At 54.2% G+C, this 16,469-nt stretch overlaps 1 protein-coding gene across 2 annotated transcripts in view; it reads right to left on the bottom strand.

Annotated features, from left to right (window-relative positions):
* The window catches only part of FBLN1 (fibulin 1), a 79,403-nt gene that overhangs the window by 24,216 nt on the left and 38,718 nt on the right, over positions 1-16,469 (bottom strand). The window contains exons 12-15 of one of the 2 annotated variants that reach the window (XM_045083701.1): positions 15,799-15,918; positions 14,897-15,028; positions 13,294-13,417; positions 5,413-5,858 (exon numbers count right to left, since the gene is read on the bottom strand). In XM_045083701.1, the coding sequence (XP_044939636.1) occupies positions 5,504-5,858; positions 13,294-13,417; positions 14,897-15,028; positions 15,799-15,918 (731 nt within the window). In that variant the 3' untranslated portion in view covers positions 5,413-5,503. Of the gene's footprint in view, positions 1-5,412; positions 5,859-13,293; positions 13,418-14,896; positions 15,029-15,798; positions 15,919-16,469 lie in introns of those variants that run through there. The other variant, XM_045083700.1, reaches the window with a different exon arrangement.

Below are 16,469 nucleotides of genomic sequence, written 5' to 3' on the forward strand. Positions count from 1 at the left end.
TCTCAGAAGGGCAATGCTAAAATTATCACCACTGACATAAGTACTTAAAATAATGTTTGTCTGGCAATGTACTCCCTACTCTACCTGCAGTTTTTAACAGATGTGCTCTTTCTACATTGTTTGAATGTAAAACAATTCACAGAATACGATTTCCTTATAACACTCACTTGGTTGTAGCTGGATGTGTAACTATGCCTAATGCTTGCACAGCAATACTTTTGCATGGTGGTAATACTTTGTGTCCTTTGTGCACACAAGTCTGTTTTGTTGGGTGTATAATCTTGGCCTATGTTTTCTTGAGGATCCTAAGTATTCACTTTCTTCTAGCATAAGTGTTGCTGTGAAGAAGTCTGATGTCAATATAATATTTTCCCTTAAGCACTGTTGCTGGTTTTACCTAGATGCCTGCTAGATGTTTGTCTTCTCTTTCTTTCATGGTCTGATAACTTTACAAGACTATGTCTTGGGATTTGCAGCTCTGAGTAGGTATGTTCGGGCATGCTGTGTGTTTTCTCATGTCGATTTTCAAATCTTCTTTTTTTCTTAATTTCTGGGAACTTCTTTGAGTTAGCATTTTTTAATACTTATTTCTTTCCTTTGTTGTGGGCTCAGTCCTCAGAGAATTCTATTATCTGTATGTTGGGTCTTCTCTGTGTGTCTTCAATATCTGTCACTTTCTCCTTAAGCCCTTTCATCTCTTCTATTTCCTTTTTGATCTGTAAAATTTGTCTTCTTCGCGGCCACTCTTTCTCTCAAATATTTATTTCTGCAGTTATAATTTTTTGCTATAATTTTAAATTATTTCCTGGGTTCCATCACTTTATTTCTCAATTTTTCCTAATTCTGACTTACAGTTTTCATCCATTTTCGACCATTTTCCTAATGGTTTTTGTTTTGCTATAGGTTACAGTTTTGATCTGGATTTGGAGCATATCTTTCTAGTGTGCCTACATTAGGCAGAGAGATGCCATTCCATTCTTTTTCATTCTTTCTCCTACAATAATTTTATATGCGATTCAGCATTGCTACTTTTTGGTTGATCATTTCCAAGTGAAATTAATTATCCTAAAATTTTAGAAAAAGGCATATTTACAGCAGCTGTTCTGTTTCACAGAGCTCCCTTTTCTGTCATTTGCAGCAACTTGCTTTCTAATATTCCTCTACATTTACCTGGATTTTATCTGCAGTCTATTGTCTCCTTCCTATTCAACTCTGCATTTCACTTCCAACAGCTTCTCCATAGTGTGAGATCCACCTTAAGGCAATCCTTGCTGGGTCCAGTTCCAAGAGTTCCTAGGGGCCAGATGGCTCCATTTCCTCTACACGTTCATGAGCTCCTCGCATGCACTGAGTAAAGTGTCTCCCAGTCTCAGCCGCTGCTCCAAAATTTTTCTATTGTATTTTCTAGGGAATGACTGTTGACTCTTCTGGAGTCTTCCACTGCTTTCTTCTGCACAGGTGCTAAGACCATGCAGGTAGACATGAACTGTATCTTGGGGTTCTTAAGGATATGATGTCATCTTGTTTAGTTGGGCATGTTTTCCGTGATCTGTCCAGCTGTCTGTGTCTTTTGGGTTGGGATCCAGAGAGCTTCAAACACCATGCAGCCGCATCTTCCCAGATTCTGTGTGCTAGAGAGTTCTCACACATTGTCTCATTTAATCTCTACAGCTTTTCCCTCTATACCACATTGCCTCCCTCCTTAGCTAATAAAACGTCCTATTCTATACCTGGGAATGACAGAATAGGGATTGTATCCATGATTTCAGAAATAAAGCCAGACTAACAATCTGACCAGCACTGACAAATCCTGGAAATCCCACCCTCTTCGCAGCATTTGAGGCAGCAGGGGGGCAGGGTTTCAGAGAAGACTCCAGAGCCAGGCTTCCTGGGTTTGATACCAGCTGTGGGACTTTGGGCAGGTTACTTATATCTTCTCTATGCCTCCAAGTCTTCCATGTGAAATGGGGGAATCATAACAGCATTTTCCTCACAAGGCTGTTGGAAGGGTTAATAGAGTTAAATGCTTGGAGCAGTGCCTGGGCCTCAGTAAAGAGTACACGTGTTAGCTATCATAGCTATGATTATTATCATTATAATAATGACAATCATGATTATTATCATTTGCCCTTGGGAGCTAGAGTTAGTAGAGTGATAAAGTCAGAAGAACAGAGGCCTAGGAGTTAGTCAGAGGTGATGGCAGTGACCTTGGACACATTCAAACCCTCTGAAGCTTCATTTCCCATTCAACTCAAGGTCTAAATGAACACTCAATTCCTTCCAATGAATGAAGAAGCCAACACTTACTGACTGCCTACTATATATACACCAGATAATGCAATTTGCAATTGCAACTAATCTTCAAAATAACCCATAAGGAGGCCATGAAGCTCTGAAAGTCCAATGACTTATCTATGACTTTGAATAGTTCATAAAACTAGTAAATGTCAAGGAGGACATTCCAACTCTTGTTCCTTTTGTTATATTTCTGCCCTGCATTATCTCAGCAGCACGAGGTAGGACTATCACTATGTAGCCCCAAGGAACTACAGGGGCTACATAGTGATAGGAGATGAGCCTTCACGTAATGATAGGCTATCACGTAGTGATAGGAGATGAGCCATAGTGAAGGAGATGAGCCTTCACATAATGCAGATATAGCCCCTCATGTGCTCTCAGGCACACACACAGAGACAGCAGAGGAGTCCTAAAATGGAATAGGCCACCTTAAGATGTAGGGAGTTCCACAAACAAAGGAGAGTACAAGCAAACCTGGAAAGTCCGTTGGTGGGAATATTGCAAAGGGGACCCTGGCAAATCCTGTAAGGTCAACGCATGGCCTCTAAAGCCCTTGAGAGCTTTCCCCCACTTGATACTCCTATGGACATGAAGGAAAAATGTTTCTTCCAACCTGAATAATCTGGATCATGATGAAAGAATAACTGAATGCAATAACTAGATCCCTGCTGTAACATGCTGACTTCACAGAAGGTAATATTTGAACTGAACCTTGAAAATATCATCCATCCCTCCAACCATCTACCATCCATCCATCCAACCATCAATCCATCAATCCGTCCAACTGTCCACCCATCTATCCGTCCATTCATCCATCCAACACCCATCCATCATCCATCATCCATCCACCATCCATCCATCAATCTTTCCATCCAACCAACCATGCATGCATCCATCCATCTATATGTTTATTCGGATGTTTACTGAACTCCTTCTAGGCCAAACACTCTGAAATTGTAGAGAATACAGACATAATCCCTGTTCTCAAAGGGCCCCAGTAGGGATAATAAAAAGTAACAACCATAAGATAACAGGGAAAATGTTCAGATGGAGTATGTCCAGGGCTATGAGAGTTCAGATTAAGGAAAGTCTTCATGGAGGAGGTGATCTTTGAGCTCACACTTCAAGGAAAATAGCAGTCTGCAGAAGGATGGCATGGCACATGTTAAAGCCAAGGGCAGGCACTTTCAGGGAAGGGCAAGCAACTCTGCATGGCTAGAACAAAGAGGATGAGCTAGGATGAAGCTAGAAAGGTGGGCAGAGCCTTGAATGCCATTCAAGAGAGTTGAACTTCATCTCTTCATAGAAAAGAACCACAGAAGGTCCTAATGAGAGAGGGACATCACAGACCAGTCCTTCTGAGGGGGTCCTCTAGTTGTAACTTGGAGAATGCACTAGAAGATAGGAGAGTAGGAGGCTTTCCAGACCAGACATGAGCAGAGAGAGGTATGGGAGACAGATTGGAGGCTTGAGGTGACTGGCTAGAAGTGTGCATGGTTCTATGGCAACTTCATTGCTGCTTCTATCAAAAAGGACAGGGCCCAGTTTCCTGGATGTCCGTCTCCCCTACCAGATGGCAAGGCCAGGACACCCTCCCCCACCAACTTACATGTCATCGTAGAAAGGATCTTAGGATCCTGCAATATCCTTTACTTGATTCCTCTGTGGCGTTCTGCCTTCCCCTCTTGTTTCTGCTCGGAAACAGCATTGGCAGTTACAGAAAATGCTAGAGACATAAGCCAGTGTTGGCAGAAAGTCATCCTTTCCCTCAACAGACATGGACAGAGCATGTACTATGTGTTGGGCAGCTCACCAGGAGCTAGGGACACATCACCAAATGAGATGGAGCTGGTCTCTGCCATCACAGAGGCTTCTGGGTGGTGGAGAAGACATATGTGAAACACAGACACACGGGAAGTGCGAACAGTGATAAGCATAACAATGGAGTGTTATGAGAAAGACTCATAGAGGAGATGACAAACCCAAGGGTGCTGAGGAAGACCTCACCAAGAAAGGTATGCTTAAGCTGAGCTTCAACCAACTTTCAAGCCGAGGGTGCAAAGCATGTGCAAAGGGCCTGAGACAGCAAAGAACTCAGCAGTATGGCTCAAGGGAAGTGACCAAGGGGAGAACAATTCGAAGGCAGGCCGAGATGCATGCAAGGACTAAGTTACACAGGGCCTGAAAGGCACTCTGGGGCCTTGTGACGATGGTTTGGCTGGAATCATGGTAGGGAAGATGAAGAGAGGCAGGTGAGTCAAGGCCCATGCTGAAAGCACTGTGGTAGAAAGGAATCGTCCGAATTGTGGAACCCTGGGAAACCAAGGTTCAAATACCAGCTGTGTGATCTCGGGCAACACTCACCCTCCCTGAGTCTCTATGGGGGATGAGACACCTGACTTGCACCCCTGGAGGTAATGCACAAAGGGCCTGAAGCATGCTCAGTGGCTCCCATGAGCCGGCACATGTATTGTGTTGTACTTTACCGCCTCCCAGCATGGGGACAGAACACCCAACAGAGGCAACCGACCTTATTTAGGCAAGAGCTGCAGCCAAGATTCTATACCTGTGTCCAGTGTTTTTCCACCACCAGTTCAGGCTTCTCATCAAGACAAACAGAAAAGAGGCTTGAATCTCAGAATCGAGTTTTTCTGACTCCAGTAAATGGTCAGCTCCATGCGGTACAGCAAGGAAACCAAGCAGGGCCAGAAGCCCTGGTCCCGCGGCCCAGCTCTGCCACAAATGGGCCACAAAACCCTGGCCAAGCTCCCTCCCTTCTCTGGGCCTCGGTTTCCACGTTTGTAAAACGAGAGAGGAAGGAGCTCAATGGCTTCAATGATCGCCTCCTCCTTTGGGCTCAGCGCAAAATGGAGAAGAGATGTTTATCCAAAATGATCCAGGCGAGCTTCCTTCTCCCTGCCCTGCGGCTCCCTGGTGAGGTATTCAGTGACCTCCATCAACAGGGAACCCGCCCATGCACTGACAAACACTTCTCCGTCACCGCACGGGGGTGGGGCCGGGCAATGGCAGGTGCCCGGCGCCCCCCACCCAGTGGTAAACAGCGCGGAATCCCCACCGTGCGAAATAAAACCAAGGCACGCGAGGCACGCTGTGTAGGGATCGCCTGCTACGACTTTATTAAAATCCCGGAGGGGAGGGTTAGGAAAGCGACAAGAGGGAGCCCCCGGCGGCCCAAAGCAAGTGCTTAGAGCTCTGCGGACACAAAGATGAAAAGCTTGGCGACAAAGGAGCTGACGGTGCCGTGGCGGTAGAGGTCCATCTTGACGGTCAGGAGCAAGTCCCTGGGCTCAGGGACAGGTTTGGTGAGGGCCACCACCCCGCTGTGGTGGCTAACCTTCCGGGTGGTGAAAAAGCCCTCCTCATTGCCGCCGGTGATAGCCAGCTGCATGCTGTCCCCGGGGACGGCATTGGAGGGGCCCATGCGGAAAACCACCGCGGGCACTTGGATGTTGGTGGGGAAAGAGAGGTGGTAGTACGTTATTCTCAGAGGCAGCTTGGGGCACTCCTGATTCTCATGGCAAGGCAAGCGCTCGCAGCGGCTGCAAGAAAAGTGGACAGAGAGACAAGAAGAGGGTCAGAGCAAATTCAGCAAGCGGAGGGACAACAGAGCGCAAGGGAAAGCGGGGGGCTCGCTGTGCAGGGCCTCCCGCCACCCCTCTGGCCAGTTCGGCCAACAGGAAGAGCCCCCCTCACTCACCTGCAGGAGGTGCCGTGGACCTCCGGGGCCGCTGACTCAGCCACTAGCCTCTTCCAACACCCGCAGGGGGCGCTGGGTGGCTGGGGCCTAGGGCTGCGCCGGGAGTGAGGCGTGTTCCCTCTCACTGGCAGAGCCCCACCCCGGGCCACGCTCACCAGGCACGCCCTGCCCCCTGAGTGTCGTCCAGGCGCCTGGCCCCTCACCCAGACAGTGGTCGGGGCCATACAGGGCTCTTGGTGGGTCACAGAGAGGACCCCGGAAGTGATCATCTCCGCCATTAGCAGTCACGGCTGCCGCCATCTATCAGGCGCTTGGACATTGATCATCGAGCTTTCTCTAGTGGGAACATTGGAACTGCTCTGGGGCCGTGGGTTGAGTGCCATTCTTCAGATGAGGAAACTGAGCCCGGAAGAGTTCGGGGCCTTCCCAAGGTCGCAGAGTGAGTGAGGAAGCCAGATTTCTGCTCTGGCAGGGAGGTCTGTTCCTCCGCCCCCTCGCTGAGCCTCGTGCCCCAGGCGCAGGTCCCTGTAGACCCACAGGAACAGCCAGGGCTTGGAATGGAGGAGAAGACAGGTTCTAACTTGCTGTGACAGGATGAGGAGAGGTTCTGACTTCCTGTCACAGGTTCTAACTTCCTGTGACAGAATGACGACAGCCTCTAACTTCCTGGATAGAAAGAGGTTCTGACTTCCTGTTATAGGTTCTAACCTCCTGTGACAGAATGATGATGGCTTCCAACTTCTTGTGATAGGAAGGAAAGAGCATCTAACTTCCTGTGACAGGTTCTACCTTCCTGTGACAGGATGGGGAGAGGTTCTGACTTCCTGTCACATGTTCTAACTTCCTGTGACAGAACGATGACAGCCTCTAACTTCCTGGATGGAAAGAGGTTATGATTTCCTGTTATAGGTTCTAATTTCCTGTGACAGAATGATGATGGCTTCTAACTTCCTGTGATAGGATGGAAGAGCTTCTAAATTCCTGCGACAGGTTCTACCTTCCTGTGACAGGATGGGGAGAGGTTCTGACTTCCTGTTATAGGTTCTAACCCCCTGTGACAGAATGTGACAGAGCCATCATCATGGCTCCTAATTTCCTGTGACAGGATGGAAAGAGTGTCTAACTTCCTGTGACAGGATGGGGAGAGGTTCTGACTTCCTGTCACAGGTTCTAACTTCCTGTGACAGAAGGGAAAGAGCTTCTAACTTCCCATGACAGGATGGGAAGAGGTTCTGACTTCCTGTCATAGGTTCTAATTTCCTGTGACAGAAGGGAAAGAGCTTCTAACTTCCTGTGACAGGATGGAAAGAGCTTCTAACTTCCTGTGACAGGATGGGGAGAGGTTCTGACTTCCTGTCACAGGTTCTAATTTCCTGTGACAGAAGGGAAAGAGCTTCTAACTTCCCATGACAGGACGGGAAGAGGTTCTGACTTCCTGTCATAGGTTCTAACTTCCTGTGACAGAATGACGACAGCCTCTAACTTCCTGGATAGAAAGAGGTTATGATTTCCTGTTATAGGTTCTAATTTCCTGTGACAGAATGATGATGGCTTCTAACTTCCTGTGATAGGATGGAAAGAGCTTCTAAATTCCTGTGACAGGTTCTACCTTCCTGTGACAGGATGGGGAGAGGTTCTGACTTCCTGTCACAGGTTCTAATTTCCTGTGACAGAACAACGACAGCCTCTAACTTCCTGGATGGAAAGAGGTTCTGATTTCCTGTTATAGGTTCTAATTTCCTGTGACAGAATGATGATGGCTTCTAACTTCCTGTGATAGGATGGAAAGAGCTTCTAACTTCCTGTGACAGGATGGGGAGAGGTTCTGACTTTCTGTCACAGGTTCTAACTTCTTGTGACAGAATGGAAAGAGCTTCTAGCTTCCTGTGACAGGATGGGAAGAGGCTCTAACTTTCTGTTATGGTTCTAACTTCCTGTGACAAGATGGTGATAGCTCCTAACTTCCTGTGATGGAGACAGAGACAGGTTCTAACTTCCTGTGACAGGATGGGGACATGAACTATCTTCTGCCTCCTGAAGGCTGGCCTCCACACTCTGATGGCAGCCACCTCAGGAAGTGGAGCCAAAGTGCATAGCCCTATGGGGCATGGCAGAGCCTGTCCCAGAGAGTTCTGCCATCTTGACGGTGCTGGGACGCTCCACCCAGGAGCAGGTACTGTTCTAGTCCCCTGTCACGTCTCCCTTTTAGCCCTTCACATTTCCAGGCCTCGTGTCAGGTCACCTGGACTTACTTTACACTTGGCCAGTGTGGTCTTCTTCTACATCCTATCTCCAGCTCTTTATCAGGACTGGTGGGAAATCGTTTCACTTACTCGGCCACTTGCCATTCTGAGCACTTAGGAAGGACATCCCTGGAGTGAGCTCCATGAGGCTCCCTGGGGGATGGTCCCCCATGGTAGGCGACAAGTCAGGCATGGGGGGCCCAGAGACAGAGGGGAGAGACAGTAAAGAAGGTACGCAGAAGAGGGTGCTTTGAGGGGCGGCCTAACCCCAGGCACACCCAGTCCAGGCCACATGGGAGTGTTCCGGGTGACCTGGGAGACCCTAAGGGATGGCACCTGGCATCGGGCTGGGTTTCTCCTTTGTGTACTCACGTCACTGTCCCACTTTGTCATCCTGTTCTACTGATGGGAAGGTCAAAGCTCAGCGAGGACACGTCCTTGACTCCAAGCGGTGGACACAAAATTGCCCTCCCTTGGAAAGCCTTTGGGCGTGCATGCGCAAACACACACTCACTGGCTATTTCAGGAAGGGTCTGGCCAGCAGGTGGCACTAGAGTCTCCTTCATGGGACTCAGGCTGGCCCACGTCTGTGTGGCTGGTATGGTACCCTGTCCAAGGACAGGGTTTTGATTGGTCAGATGGAAGCGTTAGCCCAGCGAGTGGTGTGGGGGGAGATCGTGCAGTGAGCGTGACGCTCTGGTACAGCTCCCGCAGGCCTCGCACACCAGAGAATGTGACACTCTTCCAGGGGCTCTCCTGACCCCAAAGCCAGAGCGCCCCTAGCACTTTCTTGAACAAGGCGGATCTGAGACCGGCCCTTTCTAGAGCTCTCCCTTCCCAAGGGCCAGGCCATGGCTCTATGGCTTCATCTCCAGCACCCAGCACAGGACACCAGTATGTGCTCAATAAACAGACACAAGTAACTACGGCCCCCATTTCCCCGTCAGTTTCAACCTCAACGGTCCTTAACCACTCTACCCTGCACTTACTGACACATCACAGAAGTCCTTAACTACTGCATCTGGGAAACTGCCTGCCTGATTGGCCCTGACACAAAAGCCTTCGTTAGCGGGTATGTCTGGACCAAGAAGGGGCCACTGTCACGCAGAGAAGGGCCAGCTCCTGGGACCGCACGCCTTGGTTTCCATCTCATCGTGTACGAGAGAACAACATGCCCCACTTTTTCATTCAACCAGTTGGATCAGAACACCCTATTATCTTAGAAAGTACGATTACTGAAAGTTGGCACACACCGGAGAAGGAAGGTCCTCCAGGCCCAGCCCCTTCGCCTGGGAGGCATGGGCACCGGGGCCACCCCCTAGGCTGTCTCACGCTCACAGCCTTCCCAGCTGTCACTTCCCTGACTTCCATGCTCTTGTCATTCTGGAGAGAAGCCCCAGGAACAGGCTGCGGTGGGACACTCGCCCCTGTGTCCACCCGCATTATACCCTCAGGCCCAGAGCCACGCCAACCAGGGCTGCCCGGCCTTGCTCTAGCTTCCAAGACCACGAGCGTCAGGGCTCGGCCCTGCTGAGGGGATAAAGAGGATGTTTTCAGCCCCATCCCAGGCTCTGGAACACTTGGACATTCTTCCTGTGGGTCGGAGGGAATCGTGTGCTCAGGATCTTAACGAACGACATGATCCTAGAGGCCCAGCCCTGTGGCTTGTGTGGCTCAGCCTACCGGGTCATGCTCCAGTTACCACCCCTCAGCTGCCAGGGACACTGCCCAGAAGGAGGCTGTGTGGAGAGAAAGAAGAAGTCTGAGGCCCAGAAAGAGAAAGAGAGAGAACATGAGCACCTTCAATCCTCCCTCTCGAGGCCCCCGAAATGCTCACCTCAGAAATGCTGGCTACTGGGTCTTTCCTAATACAGCTCTTCCGAGTTTTACAAATTGCTTTCTGAAGGTCAGATAATAACTTCTCTAAGAGGAGTTTTGATGCGGAGGAAAAGAAGCCGTAAAAATGGTAAACTCCAGCCTGAGCCGTTGGCGGGGCTGAGAAGATGGGCCCCTCCTTGCTTGGAGCCTGGGCCGGCCTCCTGCCCGTGTTGCTTCACAACTTGTCGGAGGCTGTCACTAGGCTCACACTAAGCTCTGAGCTTCCGTTAACCCCCCTTCCTGGGAGGGGGCAACCATAAGCCCCGTCCTGTGGTCACTCAACCTGGGATTCCGGTCCCAGCCCCCGCTTCCTACGCTGGGCTCCTGGCTGGCCCGTGATTCCCCACCAGGATCAGCCAAGAAGAAAAGTGTAACCAGATGGGCTCCCATGTGTAGTGGTGGCGGCCCCGGCCACCCAGTCCTTCAGAGCCCCCACGTGGTCGCCCATCTGAGGTGGGGCAACTCCGTTGGTCACACGGTCAGCCAGCCACAGAGCAATCGGCAGAGAACCTCCCCGTCGGGCTTGCACCCCGAGGAAGAGAAATGGGGATGTCTGGTGATCGTTCTCCTCCCCACGACTTTTCCTAACCACGGGCACTGGGGTGGCACTGGGCTGGATGCCTGGAGCTCGTTACTGCTAATCCTCGCTAATCCTCGAGGTCTTGCCAAGCAGGTGTTGCAGACGCAGAAAGGACCCCTGGGTGGCCAAGACATTGACCTGAGGCCACAGCCCCGACAAACAGAACAAGTCTGGAAGCTTAAAATCCCAGCCTGGGTTCTTCCCATTTCCACGCAGCCCCTCAGGCCGAGCCCGGACCTGGACACCAGGGGCCCCGCCCACCCTCCCTTCTCCATGAACACTGGCAGGGAAATACGCCTTTGGGATGCCTACTCACCCCCCACCAGGCTGAACCCCGTGTGAACCTCATGAGGGGGCTCCGCCCCACAATCACTGCTCATCTCATGTGAACGGGGCAGGGGGGACATCACCGTCCCCTTGACGGCTCGAGTATGGCGGCTCCGAGAAGCTCAACAGACCTGGAATGGGCTGAGCAGGGAGGCAGACATGTGTGAACCTGACTCCAGGCCAGCATCTTTCCAGAAGGCCTCAGCGTCCCCATGGAGCTTGAGAGCACTCAGAGGGGCTGGCGGTCCGGGAGTCAGGCTCCCGGCTCCTTTCTCCTCCCCTCTGCTGCACCGCCGGGTGGTGCTGGGGAACAGGAACGTGTGTCAATCTTGGCCATTTTGGGGGTGTGGCCGGGAGACCCATCCTTCCCTTCTCGCATGTGTTGTGGGTGGGGGCCCACTTCCTGTTCTCAGGGAAAATGATGAGCCCCCTCGTTATCTGTCCCTGGTACCGGCTGATGAATCAATCCACAGACCAGCACAGACTGAGCCCTGGAGCATCAACCCCCCAGCGAGTGGAACGCGGGTCCCGGTTGCCTGCTGAGCGCCCCATCTCCCGGCCGGAACCCCTTTGCTCCCCTGTCCGCGGCCCATCCCGCCCCCAACCCCTTCCCTCTCCGTCTGACTCAGCTCTTCCCTCCCCCTTCCCTCTAGCCTCGCCTACCTCAGCACGCCCCGCCCCCCCCTCCAGCCCTGTGGGGACCCTGCTACACCCTGTGGCCGTTGCTGTTCCGTCTTGTGCCCCTAGTAGGCACAGTTCAGGGGTGGGAGGCCTTGCAGCCCCCGTCTGCCCACGGTCCCCAAACCAGTAAATGACTTTGTCCAGTACGCGCCAACATGCGGCGGAGAGGGGCCCGGTCTGCCCCTTTCAACCACGACCTTGACACACAGCGCCCACCTGGCAGCCAGCGGCTTGGGAGACGTGCAGACCCCCACAGGGCAGCCGCCTCCTCTGGGTTTCATGGCTGGGTGTGAAGGGGAAGTCGTCCACACCCTGGGCCTGCCGGTCTTCCAGAGTCCTCAAACCCAGACACAGACAAAGGCCCCGGAGAGCAGGCACTTAAAACACACAATGGCAGCCCAGCCTCGAAGTGAGGACACGGAACCTTCTTAGCAGTCAGAGGAATGGCCTCGCTGCCCTCTGGAGCTCCGGGTAACCCACGAGGTCTCTGGAAGGCTGCACACTCACAGACCCAGCTCTGGAGGGGCTGGGAGCTCACGGGGGTGCAGGGAGGCCGCGAGCAGCTGTTTCCAGGAGGACAGATATACACATGTGGGGGGAACAGAGTGGCCTGCAGAGCTGGGCAGCCAGAGGGTGAGCGCGGATCCCCAGGAGGAGCCCAGAGGGCTGCCGCGGAGATGGGTTATCTGAGCATCTCCCGTTCTGGCACTCGGCAAGCTGGAGGCCGGGCCAGAACCACAAGCCAGGGCAGCCGCCTCGAGGCTGAGCAAGTGGACACCGAGGCCGGGTGCACCAGCCAAGAAGGCCTTGACCCTCCAGCGGGAGCCGCCGACTTAAGGTTGAAAGGCCGAGTCATGGTCAGCCTGGCTGTGTGAGGGCTTTGAGTGTTTCAAGGGGTTGGAGGGAGGAGTCACGCATCTGTGCTCCCAAATCTGGCCCCCCTGGACAGCTCTTCCTGAGACTACGGACGGGGCACCCAACGAACCAAGGGCAGGGTGGTGTGTAAGGAGACCAGAGGGTCCTCACTCTGCCCTGAGGAAGGGCATTTCTAGAACATTCCAGCACACATCCCACTCGCCTGGGAGGGAGGGAGCTTCCAGGGACATGGGAACACACAGCTTCAAGTCTGGGACACAGACCCTTCGTGCTGGGCCCACACCGTCACTGGGCAGAATGGAATCTGGCTTTTAGGAAGTGGGGGGGGGGTCGTCGACGGAGGATGCCCCAGCAATCTCAGCTCACCCAGAACCAGCACTACCTTCATCTGGGTCAGAGGACGTGCATGTGAGAAAGCTGAGGCCCCGCGAGCTGTGCCCCTGCCCTGGTCCAGCCTGGGGAAAGCACAGGCCTGGGCTCCCCCAGGGCAGGCCCACCTGCCTTGAAGTCATTACCCAGGCTCTCTGTACTCTCCTGGCATGTAGGGGCTGGAGCCTCAGGGGCCCCCTGGTTTCCCAGGGCTCCCGTGGGGGGGAGGGGGTGGGCACAGTCAGTGAAGCACCTGCCCAGCCCAGGAGCCACAGCCCACAGGAAGGCTGCTGCGGAACACCCCAGGGCCCCGAGGGACTTACGTGTCTGCGGAGCGGCGGTAGTTCTTGGGGCATTCGAAGGCCAGGCAGCGGAACCCCCCCTGGATGTTGAAGCAGGTCTCGTTGATGGAGCAGTTGTGGATGCCGGTCACACACTCATCAATGTCTGTGGGAGACCCCAGGGCAGCCCAGTGAAGGCTGAGGCCGCCTGTGTCCTCGCCATCCCGGACAGGGAGCCCAGGCCTCCCACCACGGCCCCTTCTCTCGCAGGATATCGGTGTTTATAGTTTCTACTTATTATGCACAGTTCCTGGGGTTGGGGGACAGGAGCAGGCCTGGAAGGGCCCCATACAGCACAGGTGAGGAGACCCGGGCTTAAGGGAATTCTAGGCTACGCCTGGGGCCTGGGGTCAGTGATGCTAGGGGCACTGGACTGAGAAGACCCTGGACGCAGGGAGCTGTCCCCTTCCCACAGCTCTCTGGAGCAGCCCCACGGTGGGGCCCAGGGGACACCACCACGCCTGGGAGGCATCTGCGAAGAGGGGCCAGGCGCCTGATGTTGGTGGCAAAAACAACTCCTAATGTCAAAGACGGAGGTTCAGGAATGTGCTTCTGCTGGTCCTGGCGGCACACCCGGGCTGCGGTGAGGGACCCTGGCCAGAAGCAAGAAAGTCATCTCCTCCGCCAGAAAGGAGAAAACAAAGTGACTTCCACCCAGAGCTGCAGGCGAGCTGAGTGGGTCCCTCCCAGGAAAGGCCACCGCTCCCGCCTGCCTTTGATCAAAGTCACCTTCTTCATGACCAGAGCTGACAGGGCAGAAAGTGGGGCCTCTGGAGCCTCTGGGTTGAGAGTCCCGTGGAGGGGGGGCTCTTGAGGAAGGGGCCCACAGACCCAAGCTCTGTGACTCAGCTTCTGGGGCTGTCCCTGGACCCATTCCTAGGGTCCTTCTTACACAAATATCCACCCGGCATCCCCTCTCAGTTGCCAAAAGCTCAGTTCCGGAGCTCACGATGACCCCTAGAGTGCTCTTAGACAAGGAGCCGAGTACAGATGCGTGTCACTGGTCCCCTCATTTAGCCCACGCTGGAGCTGACCCTGGCCCCAGGAGGACCCTCATGGCCATTGTGCTCAGAACTACAGACAGGTGGGCACATGCCAGAATGCACCCGTCCTCTTGCCCAGGCAGTCACCATCAACCCTTGGGGACAGGAGTCTCCAGCACCTGCTGCCCGTTCTGTCCTTCACTCGTGGCAGGCTCCCATCAAGGGTCCGTCGTGTGGGCAAATGCCATTTGGAATGAGCGGCCCTGTGCTGTGGAATGGGGTCTTCTGGCGCCGAGCTCCCCTGTCCTCCTCGGCTAGCATCTTCCTAAAGGCTGTCATCCCCCATTCTGGGCCCCTGGGGGTGTCGAGGGCCCAGCAGGAGGATCAGAAACCCCTGAAGACAAGTGTGCCAGGTACGGGAGACCAGGGTATGTGTGCAGAGTCCTCCCGTCCCTGTCCCAGATGCCCCCATCTATGGTGTCGCCCCTGGGCCAGGGAAGCACATCCCCACAACGGGGCCCGGGGCCGCCCGGACTCAGCTCCCCTGCCCTGCAGAGCCCTGTGCATGGCCTGGGCAACCCTACGGGTTCTGCAATGCTCACCTTGGCAGTTGCGGCCGTTGGGGGCCAGCCTGTATCCAGACGGCGGGCAGCTGCACTGGAAGCTTCCAGCGATGTTGACGCAGCGATAGGAACAGATGTGGCCGCCAGTGGGCAGGGCGCATTCGTCGATGTCTGCAACGGAAAACACCCTCAGCATCCCCACTGGGCCCCGGCCGGGCTACGTTCCCGACAGCAGGCCGTGATGGGGCATCTGGACACAGGAAGCCTCTGGATGCTGCGGCGGCCTCAGAAACTATCATGCCAGAAAGGGAAACTGAGGCCCAGAGAGGGGAAGGGGCTGGCCTAGGGTCACACAGCGAGGTGCTGGTGTAAAGCGTGGCAGACCGGGGACTCGGGGAGGGAGACAGCACACAGGACAAGTGATCTCCAGGTCTCAGGTTGAATGATGATGCTGAGTACAAATGTGCTCATAAAAATGACACCGGCCGGGGCAGGGGGAGCCCTAACAGCAGCTGCCTCAAGCGCCCGCGGTGCACCAGGCACCCTGCAAAGACCTTCCAGGCCGACCTCCGCTTTAATCCTCTGACAGCCTGGCAGGTCTGGGCTCAGCCCTTGGGGGCAGAGGACACACGGCCCCGGCCAAGGGGAGGCAGAGCTTCGGGTCAGGCCTGCGAGTGGCCCCCGGGGCCCCTGCTGTGTCCTAGGGTCGCCACCAAGCCCAGCCACATGCGGTTCCTGCCATGCTGGTTCAAGGTTCCGACCCACGGGATGGTCGCTGATGACGTGTTCGCAGCTTTCTATTCCTCACTTGCTATGGCTTCTCTGTATCCAAATAAATCTCAGCTGGAGGGGAAAAGGACCTATCACCCACCAGCCCGAAAGAGCGTTCAGCGGGAGGGGTTTGGGAGTCCCCTCGCCTCGGCTGAGTGGGGTGCCCCCACCTTCGCAGGTGACGCCGTCCACATCGCTGAGCTGGTAGCCTCGCCGGCAGTAGCACTGGTAGGAGCCGTACACGTTGGCACACTCCTGGCTACAAGGGTTGCTGCTGCACTCGTTCACGTCTGAAAGACACGGGGCACCGCAGGTCAGCGCTCGGAGCCGGCCACCCGCCCCTGCTCCCGGGCGGGGCTGGAGACACAGCAGCTCCCTCAAGTCACCCCAGAAGAAGGGCCAGAAGTCCCGTGGTGCTCAGCACTCGCACTTGGGGCTGGGGACCCGCCTGGGGTTGTCCCGAGGGAGCACGGCCCCCAGTCCATCCCCCATGCCAGACAGCTCTGGAACCTCTCATCGGGACCACAGTGAAGCCTCCAGTCTCGGCTCCTTCCAGTGGGTTCCCCCCAGCCCATCGCCAGATCCATTCTAGTCCTCAAATGGAGCTCTGATCACAGCCCTCCCTGATGCAGCCCCAAGACAATGCCCTCTGCAGAGCGGGAGGCCTGGGTGAAGAGCCGAGATGCCAACATTCCCAACATGCCAGTGCTTGGCACGCACCAGCCCACTGGGCAGTGCTGGGCTCCTGCTCCTCAATCTCCTTCCCTTAGAGCAGGAATCAGCACACACCTGGCCCACCACCTGGTTTTGTAAATAAAGTTTTATTGGCACATAGCTACAC

The sequence above is a fragment of the Mustela putorius genome, unplaced genomic scaffold, assembly GCF_011764305.1.
Source record: "Mustela putorius furo isolate JIRA1106 unplaced genomic scaffold, ASM1176430v1.1 tig00000738_pilon_pilon_pilon, whole genome shotgun sequence".
In the NCBI taxonomy this organism is placed as follows: domain Eukaryota; kingdom Metazoa; phylum Chordata; class Mammalia; order Carnivora; family Mustelidae; genus Mustela; species Mustela putorius.